Consider the following 27,905-nt stretch of genomic DNA (forward strand, 5'->3'; position numbering starts at 1 on the left):
AAGATCCTTTTTCCTCTAGGGATGTGTGATAACAGAGCCTGTATTCTCTATTCCCAACAAACCAGCTGAGGGAAATCATGCCAAATTCAAACCAAAGCCTAAAATGGGTTCTGTTGCGCTCAGTTCTTGGCCATTGTGACTCAAAAGTTAGAGCAATTGCTTTTTCTGGCAACTGCCAGCCGCTGCTTGAGGGATGCCAAAGGGGCTCCAGTGAGGCCATAGCAGCACACGAGTTCCAGCAGATGGGTGCTATGGTGCATCTGAAAGTTTCTAGCCCTTTTTGTAAAGGGGCATGTAAGTTAAGTTTGCTTGACTTTTCATCCGTTCCATAATTTTTTTTTGTTTGTCTTTTTTTCCTTTCTTTCTTTGCTTGTTTTCTTTGGTTTGCTTTTTTGGAGGTAATAGATAACATCACTAAGATAGTTCTGCTTTAGAATGTTTCCACTCCCTCAGGCTGAATTTTGGAACACTTCTTATGCTTGTGTTGTATAGTATATGCATGCAAAGGACATAATATGCCAGCTTTGGATATATCATATTATGGTTCTGATTTATGCTGTGATGACAGACATCAGAGCCCACTGAAAGCAGCATGGTTCTGGATGGTTACCATGGTTCTTCAGCTAGGTTCAGATGGAACGATCTGACTCTGTGTTAACATCTAAGGGAATCAGATTTCTAGAAGGAATCAATGTAGTTTTCATGTTCCTGTCCCATTCCCCATTGTCTTAAAATACAAAGAAGGCTGTCTCCTGAAAATGTAACACATGAGTGGAGATGTATGTTAAAGATTAATACGTGTACATTCCACTATTGTGAATGCTGTTTTAACAGCCTGTGTAGAGATGTACTCCTGTAGATATTATGTCAGTCACAATTGTTCTAAGCGGGGTTAAGAGACAGAGAGTTTTCATCAAAGGTCAGAAGAATGACCCCCCCACATCAAGTATTGCCAGTGAAATTTAGATCAACTCCACGACACTGAAATACAGATTTGTTAGCGTTAGTTGCTAGTACCTGGTTGCTAACCAGCTAGCTACAATTGATAGACATTTTACACAGTTTCCTCAGGTTTTAGACAATGCTTTAAATGGAAGGTTAGTAGAAAACATGGCACTTGGAAAGCAGAGGGAAGGGTGTGGGTAGTTACAGCACCAAACTACAGAAGAGCTGTATTTCACAATAATCGTGCTGCTGTGTGTGCTTGGATAAATCACTGATTGTTCTCTTATCCCTGTACTACTCTGAAGAATTTACAAAAAGCCCCCACCAAAACACAAAACAAAACCAAGGAAGTAGCAAAACATGAATTCAAGAGCAGAACAGGATTGCACAGGGAGATTCTGCACTGAAGTGAAACATTCATATTTTTGACCATCAGGAACTACTGAAGTACAATACTGTTCTGTTCCCTTTCTCTTATTATGTCTCCATTTTGTTTTGCTTTGCTTAGATTAGATTTTTCCTTTTTGGAGTCCTGCAGGGAGAAAAGAAGGAGCCTTTGTTTTAAAAAGACTCAAAGCAACAGTGGGCCATTGATCATAATTAAGTCTAAAATAATACGCTTTTGCTGACCTGTTTGTATTGAATCCAAAGGCTTGTATGTTATACCTGCTATAGCCTTCCTCTACCCTCAGATACAGTTTCTTCTCCCAAAGCTTCTGCTTCTGGGACAATAACACTAAAAGACCAAATATATCTGTATGTTTTCAGGGCTGCATGTAAAAGCCCCCACTTCTCTGTCTAGTGTCTGGAGTATTTATTTGGTACAAGAACAAATTTTTCGTCATTTGATGCTCTCTTTGTCATGTACTTTTTCCCTCTTGTCCCCATAACAACCACCTCAGCTGTCAGTAACTTTCTCAGGTGGTGAAATGACCCATAGGAGAGCAATAATTCCCATAACAACATTTGGGTGTTGCACGCAATTTCCGAGCAACTTTGCCACATTTTACATTCATGGGCCCAACTCAGAGCTTCCTGAAGTCTGTATGATTGTCTGTTCTGATTTCAGTGATCACTGATTTCTCATGGCCCTGTATCTGAGCTTTTGCAGCCAGATTTTTAGTGTAACGTAAGTAAGATAATATAGAGGGTTAACCCCATAACTCTGGGTAGTAAGAAAAAGAGAAGCATGTATTCTTATAACTTGATAGGCAGTTACTACTATTAGTGTCCTGCTGGATTTTTCTTTACTCCTATTGCATTTACTCTTCCTTGCATCTCCTATTGCATTTATTTTCCAGGATACTCCAATGAGTAAATATTCCGATGGATTAGTCACAGAAAAAATGTTCTTTAGCAGAATAATGTCCTACAAATGGGGACTGCTACATGCCTTGGTCCTGCTTCTACCCATTCTCAGTCTGTCAAGACACAGTTTAGCCAGCCTTATAAATCTAGAAGCCATTTCTGAGATTAAATCCAGAGCCTAAGATGGGCTGTGTTGGATTTCTAGGTATGTTTGGTCTCCTTTCAAGTCCAGAGGTATTTATGAAGATCTGCTCGGGCACTGCAAATGCTTAGTACTGTTAACTAATTTGCAGCAGATCCTGCAAAAGTAGGACCCTGGAGATCCTTCCTCTCCTAGGCGCATGGATATGGTGGTTGCTCCTTATACCCCTCTCCAAGTCCTCCCTTTATTTTTTCCTTCCTTGTCTTTGGTCTTTCTCTTGAACGTTTCATAATAATTTCTTTGTCATCTTAACAATCTCCTGTTCAAACCCAGTATTTTCCCCTCAGGCACTCCCTTTTAAATCCTATTGTCATTTATGCAGTAGTCTCTTTGTCTTGTGTAGCTTACTGGAGAGTTTCTTCTGTTGAATCCCTCACTATGTTTCACTCCAAGGCAACAGCTAAATCATTTGCCTTTAATAGTCTTAGGAGCAACTGATCCAGTTGAATCAAGTTTTCTGGATCTTTGTGTTTATTTTGAATAACTGTTAGGCGTACATCCTTCCAGTTAACACAATTTTATCTATTCTGTATGGTGTCCTCCCTTCGGTGCTGCTTACTCAAGAGCATTTTCATTTGCAAACTCACTTGATCCAGCCAAGTTCAGTGGAAATGGTTGAGAATCCACTCAGTACATTTCTCAGTAACTCATCCTGCAGCATGTACAGAATTTCTCAAGCAGAAACGATACTTAAATTTTGACTACTGCATGTTTTAAACCACATGGGAAAATCAGTTTATTCTCACCACATTTGTTCTGAATTGTTACCTGGATGCCTTTGGATTTTGTGAATATATGTGTATTTGTTTAATTCCTCACTTGTATGTTATTTAGCACAGATGAAAATGCATACAGTTGTGCCCACACGTTATCTTGCATGGGGAAAAATCTTCAAATATTCTGTTTCTTGAGAAGAGACTGACAGTGTTTGTGCCAGGTTGTGTTAAAAGGGTGCACAGGCCTTTGGCAAGCTTGCTGAGACAAGAAGCAGCTGGCCCTCTCTGCAAGTGCCTTCTAACAAAACCTCTTGTGCTTGTACATCAATGCACTCATCTGCTCATTCTTGTTCACAGACACAAGATCACAGATCAGACAGTGTTTAGCAGAGTTGGAGTCTGTATTGCAAAGATGAGATAGAATCACAGAATTGCAGGGGTTGGAAGGGACCTCAAGAGATCATCATGTCCAGCCCCCTTGCTAAAGCAGGTTCTCTACAATAGGTCACACAGGTAGGTGTCCAGACAGGTCTTGAATATCTCCAAAGAAGGAGAATGCACAATCTCTCTGGGCATCCTTTTCCATTGCTCTATCACTTACTGTAAAGAAGTTCTTCCACATGTCAGTATGGAACTTCCTATGTCCAAATTTTTAGCTACTGCACCTTGTCTTATCACTGTGCACCACTGAGAAGAGCCTGGCCTTATTCATTTGCCTCACACTTCCATTTAGATATTTATAAATATTAATCAGATCCTCCTTTAGTCTTCCCCAGGCTGAACAGACCCAGATTACCCAGCTTTTCCTCATACAGGAGATGCTCCAGGCCCTCTATCATTTTTGTTTCTCTCTGCTGGACTCCTAAAAGTAGATCCCTGTTATTTTTGAACTTGGGAGTGCAGAACTGGACACAGTACTGCTGATGTGGTCTCACCGGGGCAGAGTAGATGGGAAAGATTACCTCCCTTAACCTGCTGGCCATGCTTTTTTTAATCCACCCCAGGATACCACTGGTTTCTTGGCCACAAGGGCATGCTGCTGGCTCATGGCCAACCTGTTATCCACCAGGACACCCTTTTCTGCAGCACTCCTCTCCAACAGATCATCTCCTAACCTGTACTGATGCATTCAGTTATTCTGCCCCAGGAACAAGACTTTACGCTTGCTCTTGTTAGACCTCATCAGGTTTCCCCCTGCTCAACTTTCCAGTCTGTCCAGGTCTTGTTGAGTGGTAGTACAGCATCCTGATGTGTCAGCCACCCCTTCCAGCTGTAATTTTCATATTTAATGCAAGAAACTTGTATATTTTGCACAGTAGTGCATATGTAAATGGATGGGTGCACAAACAAATCGGTATATAAATTGTTAGGCCCTAGAAATCACTGCTTTGCCCAAGCTCACGTTTGGCTGAGTAGTCAGCAATGAGGCTAGAAGAAGGACATATTTTGGATGGGATTATCAATTTTATCTGCATCTGTTTCTCTCGTGATTATGGGGAATGGACAGGAGTTCAGTTTTAGAACGCTCATCGAAGAAATCCTCAGGCTACAGTACTCTTCACTCAGCTGTTTTCCTAAGTCTGTGACTTCGCATCTGCTGCCATCTTGAGCTTGGGGAGGGAAAATATCTGACTGCTGTACCAGACCCAGGTTCTAGTTAGATAAAAAGCTTGAACTCTGGACCTGGGTGAGTCAGGTCTTCCTTTTCCTACAATGAGGTTTTATTACTTTAGAGACACAGAATTGCAGGTTTTGATCCAAGCCTGTCACCTATGAAATGAAATACTTTCCTTTTCTCTGACAAATTAAGAAATAAAGAGATAATGGCTTTGCTCATGATTACAACCTGATATTATGACTATAACTTGTCCTTAGACCCACAATCCCAGATTTTCTGTGTAAGATGCACCCACTGCTGCTTTCACATGCTTTTTGAATCAGAGACTTGTATAGACTTGTTTAAACTAGGCCTCATAGATTGTGCAAACAGGTAACTTTAAGAAGGAACACAAGGACCATAGAAATGCGTGGTTCATTGAAGATCAGCAAAGACAAGTAGAGCTGCTGTTAGCAACTCAGTGGGGGAGTCCATTGGAGATAAGGAGGCAGAGTTGCTGTTGAGACACAAACCTCTAAAGGTTTTGCAAGGATACTACCAGATGGGCCAGAGTCCCTCTCCACATTCCACGATGTAACCAATTTCTTGGAAATGTGATGAATGTATATGCTGTGCCTATAAATGTGTAGTTGCTGCTTTCCTTAGTGTGCATTCCCCATGCACCCAGCACTGTAATAAAGGGAAGACCCCCTTGGCACAACTCATTCATGTGTCAAGTTACTCCATTTGATTCCTGAGCTTCACTCCCCTCTGTGCTTTCAGAGGTGTATAAAACATTAAGAAACTCTAAGAGATGAGTGTTTTCCAGCATGTGATCTTCCCACAGGACTCATTTCTTGTTGCATGATGTTATGTCTGGTTTTTGTGTTGTTCCCCCTCCAAGAGACCTTGGCTGACAAGAGGAGGGCAGCAGCGCCTTACAGCTAAGTTGAAACAAAGTCTATGTTTACCTTTGGCCTGTTTCACTGTTTCCATGCAGCCTGTTACATAAGATAAATACCTCATCTGGGACTTAACAGAGGAGCTGTGAAGCAAGTTCAGCTGGATAGATGCTAGATGCATCGAAGGGGAGGAAGTGGCTTAACTAAGAATTGTAATGCCCAAGAACGGCTGTGCTTCAGCATGGAAGATGAACTCGTGTTCACTACTGTGGAGCACTGGGAAGCAACTCCATGCACTCGCTCCCATCAGACACTTCTGGAGGAGAGCGTTTTCTGCCGTAGCCCCTGTGTTTTACTGAAGGCAGAACGCACGTTAGGAATAAGAAAGGCGCGGCAAAGATGCGGCTGTTTTGCCGCTGATAACCCCGATGCGCCTCCAAGCACGATAAGGCTCGCTGCCATAACGTAAAATGGCGGCTGCCAGCACCTAACATGGCGGCCGCGCAGCCTCGCGCATGACCTCACAGATCCTGACACCCCGCGCGGCGCTCATAAGACGCCGTCGCCGGTACAGACCGTCTCATTTCAGGCCGGTCTTGCTCACGTGACGAGGCGTGCAGACCAATCGCCGCGCGCCGTGGCGCCGCTGCCGCGCGGAGTGCCTGCCCCGCCTCGTTGTGGTTGAAGGCGCCATTGAGAGAAGCCGGGGCCGCCGCTGCGGCCGTCCGTTGCGTGGGAACAGGGAGCAGGGCCCGCCGCCGCCATGGACTACGGGGAAGGTGAGGGCGCACCCCTAGAGCAAGGGCAGGGCCCGGCCGCCGCCGCTGCCGCGGGGTCCAGCCGCGTCTCAAAATGGCAGCGGCCGCTTTGTTCCGCGCAGGACGGAACTCCACCACCACCCATCTCCTCGTCCTCCTCGCCGCCCCTCCCGGGCCCGGGGAGCTGTGGCGGCGGCCGGCGGCGGGAGGGCTGCGCGGGACGAGGGCCTCCCGGGGCGCGGGCGGGCGGGGGTGGCTCGGGCGGGGGCGGCCCTCGGGGGGCGAGCGGGCGGCGGGCGGGCGGCGGGAGGGGGCGCGGGCAGGACCGGGCCGGGCCGGGGGGAGCTCGGGGCGAGCTCCGTGAGGGGCCGTGTCAGGAGACCGGAGGTCCGACAGGAGAGAGAGCCGCTCCGCCGCGGCTCCCTGTCTCTCCCCTCCAGCTCTCGCTAAGAACTAAGTCATTCTCACTGACCCATCCTCTCCAGCTGAAGACAGAGATTGGAGATTCCCAGATACCCCCATGCATTGTGGTGTGAACATGCCCAGTGGGTCAGTCTCAGGTATGAGCTATAAATAAATCTAACCTGTAAAAAGCGTTGGGGCTGAACAGTCAGTGTTTACAAAATAATAAAAAAAAAAGGGTTATTAGAAATTTGTGGCGCGGTATGACTGCAGATGCTGTGTTCTGGAGGAGGATAGCTGGCTGGGTGTGAGGCTGATGTTCGTCTTGGGCATGTCAACGTGGGCTCCTGCACGTTCCCAGTCAGAGCTGAGGTGTTTGAGGAGTGGGGATGGGGGGAATACAGGCTTACGTATGATGATTCTTTTTGCATAAATCGGTGTTTTCTTTTCTTGTGGACTGCTGTATTTTATTCTCGCAACTTATACTGAAAAGAAAACAATACAATGAGCTTTAAGGATTGTAGAATCATTATGGTTGGAAAAGACCGCTAAGGTTTTCTTCTCCAACCATTAGCCCATCATGTTGATACTGGGAATGATTCCCCTTTTATACAGCAATAGGAGAAGGAGAACTTAGATTGTAATTTTCTTGTATTGCTGTATGAACTTGGGAAGGAAAAGAGAAAGCATATAAATAAATGTGATAGAGCACAAGTTAGCTTTTGTTTGTGTTGTCAAAATATTGCATACATACAGCTGAAAGGAACGCATGGTTGTAAGATGAGTAAGGTTATGAGTTTAGCAAGACTCAAGTAATTGTTTGACATCTCATGCCAGCACACAAGCAAGTACCAAAAAGTTATTAGCATGTTAATATAAAACCTTTGCCATAAACTCTACCTAAGTTTTGTTTACAGATATCGCTACATAAGTGCTTGCTATTGGATCCCTTGATGCACTTGCTAGCTGTTATGTGGAGTAGACATGGATTACAGAAGCATCTTTGGTTGCAGTATGATTGTTTTTATGCCATTCTCCTTAAGTTTTATCTCTTTTGCCAGTAATACTGTTTTTTAATTTATCTGCCTTCAGAGTGAAATAAGTAAATAATGAAAAACTCTGGCTCTGTTTTTTTTTTTTTTAAATTTGTGTATTGATCCCTAATTAAATTTTGCTTAGATATTTAGGAGAAAAGGTTATTAATTGGCATTTTTAAATATCTTATTGGAATGTTAACTGTAGTTGATAACCAGAACCTACTTTTCTGAGATCTGATGATAGTAGTGTTATAATGAATCTAGGCTTGTCATATGAGAAGTAACTGATGAAATGTATATTATTCAAGAAAAATATTACTTCAATGTAGCTCTTTAAAATTCTTTTTTTTTTTTTGTGGTAATTAAGCTGTTCTTTACTTAATAATTAAACAAGTTAATTATGATGTATGCAGCTTGAAACATTTGACATTAATGTTTGTACACTGTGTATATGTTAGTAAGGAATGACTGAACCTTTGTTTTACCCTGATTCTGTATAGCGGGCTAAAGGCTGTTTTGCAGGAAGTCCAGTAGATGGCAACAGAGGATGAATGTTCAGTGCTTTCATCTTTGCCTGGGTCTTGGCTAAGTTCTTCCTGTTGGAAATCTGTAGCCAGTTGGAAGCCTTTTGTTGATGGCTATTGATGGCTGTGATTCCATCACTGTCCCTTGCCGATGACTTGGTTGGAGACATGGATGTGGCCTGTTGAAGAAGTTTTATGTGAATGTTAATATTTTGGTTTCTGTAACTATTGTCCTTGTGATCTGAGGGGGAAATGACTTTTGCTGCAGATCCTAAAATTGATATACATGGTGCTTTGGTTTACATGGGACATAATTATGTGTTAAATCTTCTCTATCTAATGGCAAGTTTGTGGTCTTAAAGAATAAAATGTCAACAGAAAAAATGCTGCTTACTATTGCACAGTGGATCCTTAAGGTTGTTGTAGTTATTGTGATTTACAAATGAAAAATACAATAGACAAATAGATTTTATTTCAGATCTGCAGTTGTTTTTATTGTTTTAAGATTATTGAGATGAAGTTTTACTGAAATTTTTTGTTATTTGTCACTGCGGGAACTTTTTTCCTTCTTACATACTTCATGTGAATAGTGCTGTTGGAAACTATATCACTTCTTTGCGCTGTGAACATTAACATCTTCTAATATTTTTTTTCTTTACAAGCATCTCTGTCTCCTACAGCCATATGTACCAATGGAACTTGATCCTTAACTACTTTATGTTTATCATCCTCTGACTTCTCTTCCTGAGGAAAACTGATTTTTTCTTTCGCTGTATAATGAGACATCATCTTGCAGTAATTTTAGATGACCTTCCACTAGATTTCTTTCCTTAAACAGGAGTAGGCTTACACTGATGTTTTGATTTGCCAACAGAACTTGTCTTTTAGTGACCCTTTTTTTTAATCTTTAGATGTTATACATTTTTCCACCCTTTCTTTTCTCCCTTTCCCCAGGAACCTTTAAATATGACTTAGAAATGGGAAGTAGAACTGGTTTTTTGCTGTTCTATTTCTGTTCTTTAGGTCATCATCTCATTCATCCAGCTGTGTTTGTCCAAGAGGCTGTTGATGCCAAAACCTGATGTATTCCTCTGTCAGACTGTTTCAGATACTTTGTCAGTGACTTCATCAGTTCAGAAATTACTCTTTCTTTCTAAACTTTAGGAGCAACTGTGAACTACTTCGTTTTCCTTCTTTTTCTCTTGAAAATGTTTTAGATACACAGATCCTGTACTTCTTCAAAACTTTTCCTTTCCTTCTCTTTAAACTTAGATAAAACCCAAGTAAAAAACTTCCAGTTTTGAGTATGAGACATTGTAATGATTCCCAGCTGCTTTTTTTCTCCCAGCATTTAAGTACACGTTCTCTTAGCATGTGAAATATCTTCACGTGTAGCTTGAATAGTTTACACTGATACTCAACTTGTGTGCATCTCTGCTGGTGATGTCAGCTGATGCTCACTTGACAGTGATTGCGGAGCAGGCTGTGGGCTGAAAAATTGTTTTGTGCAGATATTTTTATTCTGGCTGGATTTATAGTGAGTAGAAGGAGAATCAAAAGTGGTGAGTGTGATGAGATACTGATGTTGGTTGTCAGCTTTGTGAGCTCATGGACTTTTTTCTTGCGACTGTAATAATTGAATCTGTACAAGTGATTCGTATTTGGTTATATGTAAAGAATATTTACTGGCTGCTACATTTTCCCCTTTCCCCTGTTAGGATTAAAGCCTATCCAGAGAATACGTCTCAAAGTAAAGAAGAGCTCAGTGCTTGAATAAGCATTACACTTGTTATTTGAATGCAGCGTCTTTGCCAAGCTCTGGGCATGATGCATAAATGTTGTAAATCTTTGGTTAAGTTTGCAGCGGGCAGAATGGCCGAGTGAGAGGCCAGTGCTTGGGACAATATGTTCTGCTTAACAAACTGAAGCAGTTAATGATAACGCTAGGAGAAGATGGAAAAAAACACCCATTATTAGGTCAGGTCAAGGAGTTGTCTGCTTCCTGCCTTGCCAGTGTCCTGCATGTCACACTGTCCACTTGGGGTTGTGAAGAGTAACATGGTTACTTGTTAGGTATATTTATATGCCTTGCCTGATTAGTAGCTTAGAAACTTTCTGTACCACAGAAATTCATGCAGCCTTTCAGTAACTTCTTGTCAAAGAGCATCTCTGGGAGTTAAATATCTATTTTATGAGAAAGCATCCAATTTGTGGTTGGTTGGTTTGTTCGTTATTTTTATTTGCTACCTCCAGTTTCTTGTAGGAAGCCATGCAGGTGATTGCTTCTTGTCATGTCTTTGTACTTTTTTTTATTTTTATTTTTTTTAGCTCCCCATTAAATCTTACGGCAGGGGTAAAGCAGTGCAGTAAGTTCAGGTGGGAGAAATGTTGTATGCTTATATTAGAAGTCCTATCAGATTCCTTAGGTTAACTTCTTATGCTTTAAGTTGATGTTGTGTGATGTGTGAGATTAGTATTTTCATCAACTTTTTTTCCTATTTTGCTCTATCTTTATTGTAAGTTCCTAATACGGGAATGTGCAGTATGACTTCAGAGTTCTAGAACTATCATCCTTAACTTTCTGAAAAGTTCCTGTGTTTATTAAAAGAAAACAACAGCAACAGATCTGCATTTCTTGTAGACTGCTCTTTAAAAACATTTGTGTAAGTGAAATAATCGGATAAATGCTTTTGGCAGAGTTTTTTCTTTCTTAAAAGACGTTAGGGAGTAACTTGCAACATCGTAACTTTGTGTTAGAACAAACAGGAAGTATTGTATACACTTAATTCATTGCTACAGGGTTTCTTTTATTTTTTTCATGAAATTGAAATACACAGAACTACTATGTTTCTTTAAAAGGGAAACATTTCTTACTACTTCAACTGAGCTTACTGTCCTATTCTGGAAAAGTCTGTCTTCATCTTCAAGATTTTTGAAATGTCGAAAGTATTCTCCCTCATCACTGTGGGCAAATCTTTTTATGGTTCTGTTTTTATTCTTCCTGCATTTGCTGATTGTCCTCTGCATTACCTTTTCTGAGAGGCTTGACAGGCTATTGCCAGATGTTGGTGTTGGTCAGTACTGGGAAACACTTTGTGTCACTAGAATGGTGCTGAAGAGCAAATGATATATGTTATGGGAATATTGTGACTCGTGCTTGTTATGCAGCTCTGTGAGGCTGTTTTAGAGCTTTTACAGAGGACTTACAGTGCTGAGGAGAAACTCTTTTGCCAGAGTTCCATACAAGATATGAAGATGTCATAAAGTGACATCAGTTCATCTATAAAATGCAGCCATCTTTGTGGAGTTGGTCAGCTGCAACTCAGTGCTGGTTGTGGTGGATTTTTGTTGGGGCTAGGATGGAGAAAATTGTTGGACAGTATCTGCACGGCAGCATGGTGTGTGTTGTGACCTTGAACCAGCACCTCTGTCAACATGTAAATGTTTCTTGTGGCGTTGTGTAGCCAGGTGTCTGTGAACTGTGTGTCATAGTAGAGAGAGGGGAAGTAGTCATCGTTCTGTGCTAACTTCTGATGTTTTCATTAAGCTTCTTCATTTTAGTTCTCTTAATTTAACTTGCGTCTGAACTCTAGCTGTTGGAGCAGTAATCCCAGTCTATTTACTGTGGGGGAAAAAAGGTGATGTTGATTTCAGTTAAGAGATGTTCATATAATGACAAAGATGCACGGCTTCCCTCAGCACAGTTTTGAAATTAACTCACAACTGGAAGTTTGGTATTTTGTTTGTAAGCTCTGTGGCAAAGATTAAATGGCTTATTTAAGAATTTAAGCTAGAATACTAAATAAGACTTCTTTCTTGCTTTCTTGATAAACATTTTTCTGCTCTTTTTTTAGACATGGACCGTGATTATGGGCATGGAGGATATGGTGGCCCACGATCCATGGACTCTTACCTTAACCAGTCCTATGGGATGGAGAGTCATGGAGGTGGAGGCGGAGGAGGTGGTGGTGGTGGTAACAGGTAAAACGATCCTTCAGTTCTCCCAAGAATTTGATTATATCCAATTTTAAGTTTAAATCATTCTGTTCCCTAACTTAAGTGTTCCTGAGGCATGTTGTTATGATTTTGTATGAACACTTTTGTTCTGAATCTTCATTATTTATTAACTACTGGCAAATGCTAAACTGTAAGAGCTAGGTTGTCAACATTTTTGTGGAAATGTTTGACAGTGCAACAATGTGTCTTTGAATGAAAATGGAATTGTTTTTATTTTTTTTGTAATGGCTAGTAATTTGTAGCTGATTGGCTGGACATGCTGTTTTTGACGTAGCAGACTAGGCCTATTTGATTTAGTACCTTAGACTGAATCTATCAACATTCCGTTTTCAAGGAACATTTAGGGTATGTGTTCTTTGGTTTGAATGTGCAGTGCTCAAATGATTTTGGTGTTGACTCTGAAAGTCATGTCAAGATTATTTAATTGGCAGGTACTGATTACACTCAAAATTGTGTGCATGTTCTAGGTTGCTTTGTAAGATGGATTGGTCTAAAAATCAGTTTTCTGATGCAGTGGTCTTAAAGTTGTGTATTTAATGCTAGGCTATTATTCCTGTTGCTCTTTCAGATAAACATCCAAAAAAAAACAGTGGGAAGCAGCTGATTTAACTTAGGGTTTAGTATCGTATTCAAAACAGCATGCTTTTCAGAGTAGCGTTCCTATCTCAGAGGAAGTAACACGTGAAGAAAACTTCTAATCTGATGGTTTTCTTGTGTGCGCCCTTGAATTCTTGTCTGACATACAGCCAGCCTGCTGTATGATTCTTGTTTGTAGTCACTATAGTTCCAGTGGGCAAGGACAGAACTAAGTAGGGAGGCTAGAGAAATGTTGTGTTTTGCTCCATGGTTCTGTTAAACATTTTAGTTCTGTTAAATTTGTTTATTGACGAGCATTAAGATTGACTTAAAAGTCTGAGCAGAGATTCAGGAATGAGCTGTACCTACCATACAGTAATCTGCATATGATTGATGTTGAATGACTTTGAACGTGGGGATATCTCTTACCATGTAACGTTAATACCGTGCATGGACTCCTTCTGTAGGTAGTGTCATTTTCTGTGTAGTTCTGGGTCTTCTGAGACTAAGATGTTCTAAAATGAAGGCATTCAGTTTCCTATAGATCCAGGCAGAACATTGAGTCTGTTCTAGTTTGTATTTTATCAGTCAAGGGATTGTCTATCCCAGCTCCTGCTGAATTGCCTGTTACAGCTCTGCAGGGATACTATGTGTTTCCCTTCCAACTGATTACAAATACAAATGATTTTCAGCCTGCCTCTCTCCTAGAGTAAAACAGACTTTAGTAAACTGCTAAAGATTTCAACTCCTTGTTTCTTTACTGTGAAACTTCAAAGACTGCATTTTTGTTCACTGTGCATGGATTGAGATATGTTTTCAAAATCCTGAGCTGCTAGACTTAATGGTCTGCAAACAAAAGATATACACATATTGGAGATGGTGAACCTTGAATAGGAGACTGATAATATGAATTAGTATGAATGGAAGAGCACTTAACTTCTTAAAAATCAGAGTTCTGGGATACTTAAGACTCACAACTGTACCACTAAAAAAAAAAAAATTAAATGTTTTTCTCTCAGTTGAGAGCTAAGCCGCCTTTTAACTGCTGTTTAAATGTTAAAATATGAGGGCATGATTTTGAAGAAAGGAGAGTTTGACTGGCCTGTGAATGTCTGCAGGTGATTATTGTCGTGAGACTAGGGCTGGGCTCTAATAATACTTTTAGCAAATGTTTCCGAAAATTTTAATTAAGCAAAGTTCATGCATACTGAACTTTAGAATTCCTCGTAGCAAAAATGGCTCAGATAGCTTTCTATCTGGTCATGGTGTCATTTGCCCAGCCCTAATCAAGATTAAACAATAACACAACTGTACAGACCAGTATAGTAGTAAATTGATTTTAGTTGATAAATGTCAACTGATAACTTGTCTTTTGAAATGTATAACATTAGTAAGCTTACTTTTTTTTCTCCTCACTGTGCAACTTTTCCAGGTTTGGACCTTATGAGTCTTACGACTCCGGGTCTTCTCTGGGTGGGCGAGATCTGTACAGATCTGGCTATGGTTATAATGAACCCGAACAAAGCCGCTTCGGAGGTAGTTATGGTGGTCGATTTGACAACTCCTACCGGAATAGCCTTGACTCTTTCGGAGGTAGAAACCAGGGCGGGTCTAGCTGGGAAGCACCTTACTCCCGTTCAAAATTGAGGCCTGGGTTTATGGAGGACAGAGGAAGAGAGAGTTACTCTTCCTACAGCAGTTTTTCTTCACCCCATATGAAGCCTGCACCTGTAGGCTCTCGGGGGAGAGGAACGCCTGCTTATCCTGAAAGTGGATTTGGAAGCAGAAACTATGATGCTTTTGGAGGACCATCAACAGGCAGAGGCCGAGGCCGAGGAGTAAGTACAGAATCTTTTCAGATTCTTTTCACTAGACACTCTTTTAAATCCTTTCAAGACCACTGCTTTAAAATTAATACACTGTTCAATACAGTGTGGTGTGTTTTTGTTGTCTTTTTTTTTCTTGTCCAAGCAAACTATCGTGGTTGACAATGTTGTGTACCCCCTTGAAGCTGTCTTCAAGTAGAATGCAGTCTCTTTCCCTTTTGAAAGTAATGAGTAACAGAAGATTAGTTGATAAGGCTTATTAAATCTCTCCTTTTGTGTGAAAGGTGAAGATAAAAGTAATAGGTTTGGTCTAAAAGGGATTAAAAGGACTTGCATTTTTCCTTGTAAACACTAGCATCCTTCTTGCTGGTGGGGAAATTCTTGAATTTTGTAATAGTTTAATTCAAAGCCATTTGAAGTTTTGAGTAGGTTAAAGGTGCAATGTATATGCAAAAAATAAAACCTAGGTTGTGAATGCTAGAGTAGTTTTTGTTTCCTGTAAAGGCAAAAACGGTAGCTAATTCTTTTATACATTTAACATGTGCTTGTATATTGAAAAGTGCACATGACTTGTGTATTGAAGGAATGATGAGGAGGAAATTGTGAAGGTAGGTGGTTAGCTGTAACAGTGATTCTCATTTAAAATAGAAGCATCGTTAAAGGGGGCATCATCAACTTGAAATCAGATTCTTTCCCAGACTTGAGATTAATTTCCAGGTAGTGTTCCTAGTCTTCTTACTTGTATTTGTTTTATTTTGCAGCCGTATATTCTAACTCTTTCAGTGACTTATTTTCCAGTGTAGGGTGTAAAAACTATTCATCGATATTTAAACATACATAAAACAGTGGATCGCATTTGTGAGAAGTAATGCTTAATGTTAAATGAGTTAGAGTTAAAATTATGAAATTAGTTAGAATTAAGAAATCTTCTTGACAGAAGTATGAGCTTTAAGTTGATGGTGTCCCTTTATATTCTTTTTACTATCTCAATTCTGATTTTTTTTATTTTAAAGCACAAAGAATTCAGTGAGCGCTTTTCTGCCTATGCCTCTAGATGCAACTTAGCTTTTAAAATTCTCAAGTGTGCCTATTTCTTTGGGAAGCAATTCTTTAATGTTAAACATCACTACTTGTTTGTAGTTTCAAGAGTAGAGGAAGATTGTTTATTTTTACTGTTTTTTTTTTTCCAGTGTCTAATTGTGTGTTGGTTTTGTTTCAGAAGGTTTACTTTGCAGCAGTCTTGTATACTGTAGTTACTGTTTTCAGATTTTAGCTTAGGTTTGCACAAGGCTACTAGCTAGCATGTAGCACAGTATTAGAAGTAGTTTAATCTTATTTCTTTACTTGTCAAGCTGAAAGTATTTGATTCTTAAGCTTTGAGGCCATCCTTTCAGAACTCATTTGGATCTGAAAGTTTTGTGCAAAATTTTGACTGAGCAGCCTTATTTCTTTTTTGTTTTTCCTTTTTTAAATCTATCTTTGTAGACCTCTGTGTTGTCCTTTATTACATAAAAACTAAACTACTTACTATATTTAAAATGCATTGCACCTTTAATAGATACTGTTTAAAAAAAAGTACTTGAAATTATTCAAGTGCCTACTTCATATCAAATTTATACATACAGTGTAAATATACATGCTAGGTAGCTCTGAAACTGTCTTAGCTAAATAAATTAATGTGGAGATCTTGTGCATGGACTTCTCATTAAGTAACCTGTTTTTATACATTCGCTATGTCACTTAAAATCTGCTAATAAAGTGGGTATACTTTTTGTGGGAAGTATTTTTGAAGTTATTTTCATGTTCATTTAACTTTGATAGTGTAATAGTAACTTTCTCATAATGGTGATTCCATGATGGGAATATTTCTGCTTATCCAATACACTCAACCAGTCAGTGGGCTCTCTTCTGCCTTTTATTAACAAAATAGCTGAGCTAGTATTAAGAAAAATGTTAGCAGTTTGAAAAGGATGGCTACCGAATTTCTCCCTCTTCAGATTATTCAGAGGTTGTTTTCGTAAACGTGTTCATAAATGTCTGAAGAGCACTTCAGGTATGATAAAGTTTAGTTTTTCAACTGAATTTTTATTCCTGTTGCTGGCATGGTTTTTGTATGAAGCACAACTTTTGAATTCACTGTCATGCATCATCCTGGAATGATCAATTAGAGTTGAGCTTCCTTCAGTTTATTGCTGGACAACCTTCTTTATTAAGTTTTCAATCACTGATCATTTAGCGTAAAGAAGTTTGTCTTTTTTTTTTTTAATGGCTGTTAACTAGAGTGTAGGAGAAATGATTTGGTTAGCTGTTTTTTCACAGAGGGACAAGTCTTTCATGTCAAAAATCTGAAGAGGGAAGCAAGGATGATAGGCTGAGACTACAGGCACGTTTGTAACCTTGGACAATGGTTCTGAATAAGCAGAAACACAGTTTATATGTATGTGTATTTTACTGGACAAACGCACACACAGCCTTTACACAAAACATTAAAATTGGAAGCTTAAATTTCCCCTGCATTTGCTCCAGACTGCACGTTTTAGTTTACAGTTTTATTGTAAACACTTGTGCCAAGTAATTTTTATATTTCTATTGATTTCATATACTAATACCTTATTTTCGTGAATTTCCAGCATATGGGAGACTTTGGAGGAATGCACAGACCTGGAATTGTTGTTGACTATCATAACAAACCCAGCCCTGCAGCAGTTGCTGCAAGAGGAATAAAAAGGAAAATGATGCCACAGCCGTACAACAAACCTGGCGGGACATTTATCAAGAAACCCAAAATGACAAAACCTATTTTGAAGTTGACCCAGAAAAAATCATCTAGTAAGTAATAAAGTGTCAATGTTAACTTAAAATTACTAATATTTTCCCATTGGCAGTTAAGTTTTAATATTCAGGAATAATTCTACATGTGCTGTTTTGTAACTTTCCTAACTATTGAGGAGCTTAGTGCAATTTACTATAACTTGCATTGAAAGATGCCCTGAGCAGCTTAATGTAGCTGAAAACTAGAAAGTGGATATCAGTTAACAGAAAACTGATGCACACAACATGGGATGTATTTCAGTGATACATATATATGTGTGTGTATATATATATGTGTGTGTATATATATGTGTGTGTATATATATGTGTGTGTATATATATGTGTGTGTATATATATGTGTGTGTGTATATATGTGTGTGTATATATGTGTGTGTATATATGTGTGTGTATGTGTGTATGTGTGTGTGTGTGTGTGTGTGTGTGTGTGTGTGTGTGTGTATGTGTGTGTGTATGTGTGTGTGTGTGTATGTGTGTGTGTGTGTATGTGTGTGTGTGTGTATGTGTGTGTGTGTGTATGTGTGTGTGTGTGTGTGTGTGTGTGTGTGTGTGTGTGTGTGTGTGTGTATGTGTGTGTGTGTGTGTATACGTGTATATATGTATACATATGTGTATGTATATGTGTGTGTGTGTGTGTGTGTGTGTATGTGTGTGTATATTTTTTTTTTTAATCGTTTTTAATGCCTAACCTACCTCAGAAAGTTATAACTTGGGTTTTGGAGTTAGATGGCAGCAATTGTTTTTCCAGAAGTATGGTTTGTCTATGTTTCTATGGATATCTGGTTTTACTTGTAGTGCTATTAAAATATAATAAGTTATAGGTGTAGACTATCTTAAATGTAGGATACAATTTATTTATTATTAACTGCTTAAAAATTGATTTGACAGTGATATTAAACAGCAGTTTTGCATTATTTATTTCTTCCTCATTTTATACTTACAGATATGAAGTCATCTTTCCAGGATTCTACAATTGAGGTAAGACTTTCAGAACTGGAAAATGTTTGATTAGTTCAGAAGTTTGAGAAATGTACCTTAACTCTAGCTTAATATTATCTGTATTATTTAAAAACTAAGCACTTAATTATGAAAATTTTTTTAAACGTTTTCTTTCCATTTTATCTTGAACTATCTTGTTTTGGTGGGAACTGATTTTGAATGAAAGGTGACCTTGTGTGATACCTTGTGAAAAGTGAATTTAATGTATTCGTAGTCTTACCGGCTATTCTTGTAATATTTCTGTGATGTGAACACTTGCCATGTTGTTATGGGCAGTTAGCTTGATTTCATGTAACTGTGACCTGCTTGGGCTTGGGGAGTTTTAAGTACAAAATGATAATAAACTACTGCAGTGGAGGAGAATGGGTCAGACATGAGATGTACTAAGGAGAGAAAGTAAATAGAAATTAGTTCACTGTTAACAGATGATCTCTGGTAAGGTACAAAGATTAGTTCCGAGATAGAGAAAGATGGGTTGCAACAGTATACAAGAAATGTGATTATTAAACTCAGGATATGTACAATTTCTCCATGTTAAGAGACTGAAACACTGTTTCCTTCTTGTTGAGTGTAGGTATGAACGTATTCTCAACAAAATATTTATAAGTTTGAGTTGGAAGTCAGAAAGCTTGCTGGAGGGAGTTTTGCTTATGGATATTTTTATGAATTAATTTCATGTATTAAAGATCATTGTATAGCTTGAGATGTTTGTACATTAAGCCTTAATGTAGGTACTCTATACATTTTGTTGTATTTGATTAAAATGAGAAAGTAGCAGATTATTTGAATTCAAGTGACACACTTTTTTCCAGATATTGAATGGTATCACATCCTTTTCTTATGAAATTTTTGGTTTTAAATTAGGAAATTGAAGTGGACACAAGTGGTGCAGTTGTTATATATGAAGACTTTACAAGAGATGCTTACGATGTTGGGTATCAGACTTTTGGAGGTAAGTCAGTTGTCTTTGTCAGGTAAGGTTTTATAGATGCTTTGTGTGTGTGAACATATCTGAGTGAACAGATTTAGTGTGCATGTATGTATGACTTCTACTAATTATTGTACAGCATGGCTGGTTAGTTTTAATAGATTTTATGTATTTAGGCCATGGAGAAAAACATGGTTTGTAACATCTATCCGTTGCTTATTTTCTTTACATGCTTATTGTGTCTCTGCATTCTAATTCTCATTTTGGATCCTTTATCCAAATTTAGTTTTAATTGTATACATTTTTTCCACTTCTTAAAAATTAGTGTAAGTACACTGAATGGAAGTGGGAGCCTCACTGAGTGGCAAAAGCTTGTATATAGGTGGAGACTTCTATTTCCCCAGCTTGTAACAGGATGGCTGCTTAATTTATGAGGTTGAGGGGTAAGATGCAGACCGCTTTACTCCACAGAATGTTGTACTGTTTCTGTAGCAATGCAACAAGTGATTCTTTGGATGCTTCTGGGATTGGTGGTAGGAGGAAATACTGAGGCCAATGGGAACTTTGGCTGTTGTTTGTATTTAATTTGATTATTTTTAATTTTTGTAAATGAACTTTAATTAAAAAAAACTCAATAATTTTGGATATAAGTCTTTCTCATGTCTGGATGAGATTAATTTTTTTAAAGTCTTCTACGAAATGAAAAGATCTAGTGTCAATCAGGAACGCAGTGTAAACTGTTAATCACTGGAAATGTTTTCAGTCTCAGTGACATTTCTAGACCTGCAGAGCTTTTCAGAAGTCTCCAATTTTCTTACATTATGCTGCTGTGTGTTCCTTTCTGCTGCTATTTGGATGCAGGCAGATTATATTGAGGCTGACCTTTCTCTTAAGGTTTAACTGTACAGAAAGATTAATCTATTCTTTTTTTTATTTTGTTTTTTACTGCTCTGAAAGAACTTGGTGAATAATATTCTAATATTCTCACTGTGTATAGGCTTTAGAAGTAAGAGTAAACATAGCTAAACTTCTGCAAAATATCTTTTTTTGTAAATCTTTCATGTTGCAAAAACATTTTGTAGTCATTTGTCTGCATTCTTACATACGTGCTAGATGATAATTTAATGAAGGGGTTTTGCTGGTGCTTTCTCCTGTGCCCTTTTCTGGTTACTTGGAAAGGCCTCTAATAACTGGGCAGAACAGTTGCTTTGACTCTGGATTTCCTTTCTTTTACGAGTATAATCTAGAACTGATTGAACCAGATGTTTTATTTTGTCTTCTGTAATGAAAGGAAAGAGAACTCCAGTGGGATTTAAATAGGCATTCAAACAACTTTGCTATGGGGCTTTTCTTTGTATTTTTGACTATTCCAAGGGTGTTTGTGACAGAAACATTGAAGGCAAATACTTTGCCTGGAAAGATGGATTTTTGGGGGGGAACATAACATTTTAAAATCCTTCTGTATGTTGAGATTCCAAAGGAGAAGGTAAAAGTGAAGAGGAGGAAAAACGGCGAATTGAGGCTAGAAGAGAGAAGCAAAGGCGTAGAAGGGAAAAGAACAGCGAGAAGTATGGTGATGGATACAGGTTTGTCATTAACTTCTGTCTTGTGTGCCTTGGTTTTCTTCTGCTTTATCCTTACTCTTACAGAGTGTCTTCCTTCCTGAAAGGACCTTTTGGGCTGATTGTTAAATGAAAAATAAACCCAACAAGCAAGCAGAAATAAACAGTAACTAAAAGATTTTATTAAAAAAAAAATGGATATTCGACTCTGGGGTCCACGGAATAAGAAGGACACTGACCTGTTAGAGAGGTTTCAGAGGAAGTCCACAAGGATGATCATGTTGAGAGAGCTGGGATCATTTAGCCTGTAGAAGAAAAGTCTCTTGGAGAGACCTTATAGTAGCCTTGCCATACTTAAAGGGGCCTTCAGGAAAGATGGGCTCTTTTGTCCAGGGTTGTAGTGAAAGGACAAAGGCTAGCAGTTTTTCTCTAATAGAGTAGATTTTTATTAGAAATTGGTGAAGAAATTCTTCACTATGACAATGGCAAGGCACTGGAATAGGCTGCTCCAAGAAGCTGAGGATACCTCATCCTTGAGTAGTGTTCAAGGCCAGATTGGATGGCCCATTAAGCAACCTAATCTAGTTGGGGGTATGTTTGCCCATAGCAGGGTGGTTGGAGCTAGAAGATATTTAAGGTCCCTTCCAGCCCAAGACACATTGTGATTCACTTGACCCCTTCTGTATCAGGAAATGTGTGAATTGCTAACGTCTTCTTGATTAGTGTATCATTGAACACTTGATAGCCAGCTCAGAATGGTACTGCTTTTTAAGTATATTTTTCAGTTAAACAGATTTATGTTAATGCTGACTTAGGTCAGTTCTGTATCAGCTTAATTCTGTTTTGATATGTATGGAGAGCTGTTTTGTAACAAAAATGTATAGGTAGTTCTGTAACTTATCTTAGTTTTGCTACAGTAAAGCATGCTATTGACTTTAAAATTCCTCACAGTTTTTCTTCTATGTAGATAGTTAATTAGTCTTAAAATAGCTCTTTCTTTGTATTTGAGTCTTGTAGTAGATATCCTTTTTATTTTTTCTTTCGTTTATGCTTCTGTAAGGAATGCTTTTCCTATTCTGTTTCTTCTTAGTTTTGTGGAATCATAATTGTTTTGAGGGAAAAACATTTCTTTAGTAGTAATATTATTTCTTGCATTTCTCTTGCTAGAATGGCATTTACTTGCTCATTTTGCAAATTTCGAACATTTGAAGAAAAGGAAATTGAATCCCATCTGGAGAGTGCAGCTCACCAGGAGACGTTGGATCATATTCAGAAACAAACCAAATTTGACAAAGTAGTGATGGAATTTCTTCATGTAAGACAAGGGATTTTTTTTTACTTGCTTAATACCTCTAGCGTAGTTAGAATCTATAATTTAGACTTCCAAATACACTTAATTTATTGTTATAAATGTAATTTAATATTGAGTAATATTTAATCATAAGTGCCTATTGGAACATAAACACTTGTACATTAGATGTGTAACTCTTTTCTCTGATTCTCTGTAGGAGTGTATGGTGAATAAATTCAAGAAGACAGCTATGCGTAAACAACAGACTAGTAACCAAACAGAAAATGCTCAGGCTGTTGAAAAAGATATCATGGAAGGTGAGCTAATGTTCTTTATGTGGTAGCACGTACAGTGGAGATCAGGCTTGAAAAAAAACAAGGAAATAAATTAGGTTCATATATCAGGGCTGAAGCAACTCAGCTGCTCTGTGAAAAATAGAGGGTTTCAAGGTTATTATGTTGTGTGAAAGTCTGTGTTAAGAATATTAGTTATTGTAGGTTGTAAAGAACAGTTCAAGTTTCTGATTGTTATAGTACTATTTTCCTTTATTTAGGCAGGTAGGTGTTCATGTATTATAACCTCAGGCATCAGATGTAATTGCCTGAGCCTTGCATGTTGTCTGTGGAGAGAAGGAATTGGAGTATCCAGATGAAATACAGCTTTCAAAATTATCTTCACTGAGCCTAGTTTTGATGCCTGAATTTGCATGAACTGTGGTTTAATTTGACATTTTTAACAATTGAAAGTTTTAACTTTCCTGATATAGATTAATCAATTCCTCTTCCAGTCCTCTGGAATGACACATTTCCTGTTAATGACCTGTTATGTGTTCTTTGGCAGGGGTTACTGCTGATGACCATATGATGAAAGTTGAGACTGTTCACTGCAGTGCTTGCAGTGTGTATGTTCCTGCATTGCACAGTTCTGTTCAGCAGCACTTGAAGTCTCCTGATCATACAAAAGGAAAACAAGTAAGATATGGCATATTTCTTAAAAACAGATGAAATGAGATAAAGATTTTATAATAAATTATAAGTATGTGAGCAGAGGAAGTAATTTCTAAACTGTATTAGCATTATTCTCTAAAAATCTGGAATGATCTTTGTAAATGATCTTTATCTGGCATTTAAACCCACAGTTAATGGAAAAGTTGGTGTGCTTCATAGTTGTCAGTAGTGAATTCTGAGGTTACTAGGAGTAACTTTGAGTTCTTATTTTAGGTGTTTGGTTTTTTTTTTGCTGCTGCCATGAAGTGTCAGATTCTTATTCAAACTGCAACTGTAAAACACAATACTTCTTTCCAGTAAGATAGCAATACCGATGTCTTTTTTGGATTGTCTGTTATTCGTTTAATGTAAAAAAGGTGAGAACAGTGTAGAAATTAGCAGCAGTATGGTTTTGGATCTCGTTACAGTTTGTGATACACTTCTAAAGTTGGTAGAAGAGTTAAGAGTAGCATGAGTAGAATCATCATCATCAATTCTAATAAGTTAGATTTCCAAACTAATGTGTTCTTCTGTAATTACAAACTGTTATTAGTCCGTGATGGAGAAATATGTTATCTGTAGGTAAGAACAGATAACTGCATATAGACAGGTACATCGTTGTTTGTAGTTTCTTGAGTAAGGCTTAAATATTGATCAAATTAAGGCAACAAATTGTAAATGCTATCAAACTTAATTCAGTTTATTACGCAGTTTGGACTTAAATGTCAGGAGTATTTCATTTTCTATTACTTTCATAATTTACCTTATAGAAACAGACCACAAATTGAAATATGTGACAATCAGAATAGGCTTTTATTAGTTATTCACTGTAAAATCTATTTCCTAGGCATACAGAGAACAAATAAAAAGGGAGAGTGTTCTTACTGCTACCAGTATCCTGAATAATCCAATAGTCAAAGCACGATATGAGCTGTATGTGAAGGTAAGATGTGAATAAGAAAAACAAAATGCTGTCGTCTGTAATGTTAGTGACATTACAGTTTCATCCATATGGGTGGACTTTAACCTCTGTGCTCTGTCTCCTGTTTCTGCTGCCTTGGTTGCTCACACACTGAATTGTACTACAATGTATTTTCTCAGTCTCATATCATTGTCTCATATCATAGACTCACAGAGTCGTTGAAAGGGACCTTCAGAGGCTTTAACTTAGTTTATTTGTGGGGGGAAAAATGACCACTTTCAGATTTACCAGTTACATTTTTTTATTTTTGCATTTATACATATATCTGGTCCATATTTGATAAGTCATTTGTACAAAATCAAGATCTTTGGAAAATATTTCCAGTGTCTTTACATGTAATACTAACTGAAGAACACAAAACACTTTACAAACGAGTTGATCCTTGTATGAGTCTTTGCTCCTGAACATATGACTTAGTACACTACATGTACACTACTTGTCTAATATTCCACAGAATTCCTATAATTTGTGGAAGTTTACGAAAGTAAACTCAGAGGCTTGGCAGCCTGCATTTGCAGACTCACAGCTTGAGGAGTGTAGGTGAATTCATTCTGGTAAAAGTATATATATTTTTTTCCTTGACAGGTATGTAAATTTTGTAACTGTTGGCTATTTTTGTTAGCTACAATTAATTGACTTTTAGGTTTTCCTTGTGCCTAACCAATGGATTATTTCATAAAAAGTGGTTTTGCCTTGCAGAGTTATGGCATAGTATGAGGCAATCCTCTAAATTGTAATTTAGAAGATCAAATTTAGTTATTCTCTAAGCAGTTGTGGATGATTGGATGCATGAATTGGTTTCAGACAACTTTTTGAGAAAGAAGAAAAGGTGGCAACCAGCTTCAAATATTTGAATCTATTTCCAGTAGTCTCTGCTGGTATTTTTTTATTGCTTGATATGCATATGCATTGTCCCTTACAGCCCCCTAGTGGGTGATTGATGGAATGAGGGATGGAAATTTGCTGTTTGTCAGTAGTTGAAGGCAGGATTGCCTTCCCAAGGAGAGTGCTACCATTTTCAAAGTGATTACTTTTGGTATTCCTTGAACATAATACACATGCGGTCAGTGAGATGTGTACCCCTTCTGGTTACCCTAATGTGTAAAGAACTGCAGATTGGAAGAATCCTTTTATCTTATGCAGCACTTTATGAACCAGTGCATATGAGGAAGAAACCCTGCTTAAAATTAAAAATCAGTTGCTTTAAGACAATGGGCCATTGGGTGTGAGGGGGAAAATCCCACAAAACCCACCATTATTTCAGAAAACTTTATGCTGTGTATGCAGTGTGGAAAGAAAAGATCTGAAACAAGGAAGTCCTGTGAGAATGCTGAGTAGACTTGTACCACAAGTCTGAAAGGCAGTTAACGTACTTAATAAATCCCTTTGACAAAAAGAACAAAACTGCAAGTTGACAACTTCTGATTATTATTTTTTGTTAATGGCTATTAATACAACTTAATGAGTAAGATATTCTTTTCCTATTACACTGCTGAGCTTTTCTTTGCACAACTGGGAATCTTGACGTAGCTACCTGTTAGTGTCATTTTCAGATCAGAGTTGCTCTGTCAGCTGTTAAAATGCGAAAGGGCAAAGAAACTCCTAATATTTCATGTTACTCTTTGTTATTGATTATTCATAGTGTTTAAAAATCTGAAAAGTGAAAGTTGAGGTTCATCTTGTGCAGAATTATCCTATGAAATAAGAGAAAAACACAGCTAGAATGGCAGTGTATTCAATGTAGCCTCTAACAACCCAGCTTGATCAATTTTCTGGATCAACAATGAAACAAATTTCAGTCTAGTCGATGTAATTCTACATTTAAGTTTCTTTGTTTAAGGAATCTTTTGCCTTTGGGGCTATTTGGAATTACTAGTGAGCAAAGAAAAGAAGGGATTTGTTAATATTCAAATTAGACTTGAATTTGGGGGGAAAGAAAGTGACTGTAGGTCTTAAAAAGATCCAGAAATTAAAAAAATGTAACTTATTGAGTGCTGAAATTTGTGTTTTATATACTTTGGCTTTTTCAAAGTGCCACTTCAATCACTGAAGTGATAAACATTTGTTCCAAGCTAAAATAATTTTTAAAGTGTTTTAAATTTTCTCCTCCAGGGTGAAAATCCTTTTGAAATTAATGATCAGGCTCAGGAGCAGCAGACAGAAGAGGAGGACAAGGCTGATGAGCCAGCTGAGGGTGAGGAGGAAGAAGAGGAAGAAGAGGAAGAAGAAACTGAAGAGCAAACTGATTTTACTTTAGACCACACTGAAGATAGTTAAATGCAAGAAAATGAGAAAAAAGTATTAGGGGGGGAAAAATGGCTTTTTATTTCTGCTCTAAAGTGGCTAAGACTTTTTAATTGTCTCAAGTGAATGTTGTTGGAGACTCCCCACCCTATGCATGCATTCCATTCTGTGGATAACTTGTTTATATAATTCCTCTGTGTTTCTGACTTTGTTTAAAATGAAATTAAGATTATTTTAGTTGAGCTTTTTATAGCGAACTGACTGTTAAAGCTGATTAAACATTGTGTTGTATATTTTTTTAAGCTTCCTATTTTTTTGATGTGTGCATTGAAAGTCAAATATAATAATTTTTGATCTAATCATTTGGAAGGGTCATCTGGGGGTAAATATTTTAAGTGCTGTATGGTGTAAACTTATTTACCTCAGTACAGAAAGGGTAAACTTCAGAAATTGTGCTGTCGAGCGTGGCTGTTTTGGATTGCACTCTGTATAATAGAGTATGTGTTATCATATGCCTTGTAGCTTTTTGTGATAAAATGTACCAGTTTGTAGAAATAAAACATGTAAGAAATGTTACTGTTTGAAGTGTCTGTAGTTAAGTACCTCAGTGATTTCCCCATGCAGACTACCAAACAAGTTTTGAATCCAATCTTAATTGATGCTATGATTATTAAGTTCATCTTAACTGTTTTTGTTTCTTTTTATGTATTCAGACTACACCTAACCTTTCCCTCTAAATATGATAATAGAAAGAACTGCATGATTTCTTGCAGCCATTATGGGGATTTTTTTCCAAATATCCTATATACAGTTCCTGCTCTTTTTCTTTGAAGAACATTTGTGTAGTCATTGCTGTGTGCATGTGACAAAGGCAGAGTGGGATTAGCTTGCTACCAGATAGCATGACTTGTTTGAAAGATGCCAAACTTTCAGTTGGTTGAACAGTATTTCTTGCCTAAAATATTTTAACTTTAAACTTTTCTAAGCTTGAAACAATTAAGTATACCCTAGATCTCTTAAATTGTTCTCCTTTTTAAGTTCAGGATTAAGATCTCTATTTGTAATACTTTTTAAGGTATAATCTCCCCTCTGCCTTAGAAGGTGGTCACGTGGTCACTCATCTTTCTGTTCTGTTTGTAGCTCTCTTGCTTTGTGGAAAGGTGATGCTGATCCCTTCCTAGTCAGTTTAACAGGAACTGCAGCAGTGTTCTAGAAACTGTCATGAGCTTTAGAGTGAGAAGTATTTTTTGGTGATGGTTCAGAGAACTGAGAT

General features: G+C 38.0%; 1 protein-coding gene across 2 annotated transcripts; it reads left to right on the forward strand.

Annotated features, from left to right (window-relative positions):
• The first annotated feature begins 6,321 nt into the window (after positions 1-6,321).
• Positions 6,322-27,209, forward strand: ZNF326 (zinc finger protein 326). Of its 2 annotated transcripts, XM_065741392.1 has the most exons (13): positions 6,322-6,449; positions 6,914-6,988; positions 12,246-12,372; positions 14,417-14,822; positions 17,441-17,639; positions 18,584-18,618; positions 19,504-19,591; positions 21,039-21,153; positions 22,297-22,444; positions 22,638-22,737; positions 23,261-23,391; positions 24,254-24,349; positions 26,501-27,209. In XM_065741392.1, exons 1-13 carry the CDS (start codon positions 6,434-6,436, stop codon positions 26,663-26,665), a joined length of 1,701 nt encoding a protein of 566 aa, XP_065597464.1. In that variant the 5' UTR covers positions 6,322-6,433; the 3' UTR covers positions 26,666-27,209. The 2 variants fall into 2 exon arrangements, with proteins under 2 accessions (XP_065597464.1, XP_065597472.1); XM_065741400.1 differs by lacking the exon at positions 6,914-6,988 and having other exon boundaries at positions 6,323-6,449.
• Positions 27,210-27,905: the final 696 nt, after the last annotated feature.

This window comes from Cyrtonyx montezumae, unplaced genomic scaffold, assembly GCF_038088225.1.
Source record: "Cyrtonyx montezumae isolate F1298 unplaced genomic scaffold, pur_monq_1.0 scaffold_1, whole genome shotgun sequence".
Classification (NCBI taxonomy): domain Eukaryota; kingdom Metazoa; phylum Chordata; class Aves; order Galliformes; family Odontophoridae; genus Cyrtonyx; species Cyrtonyx montezumae.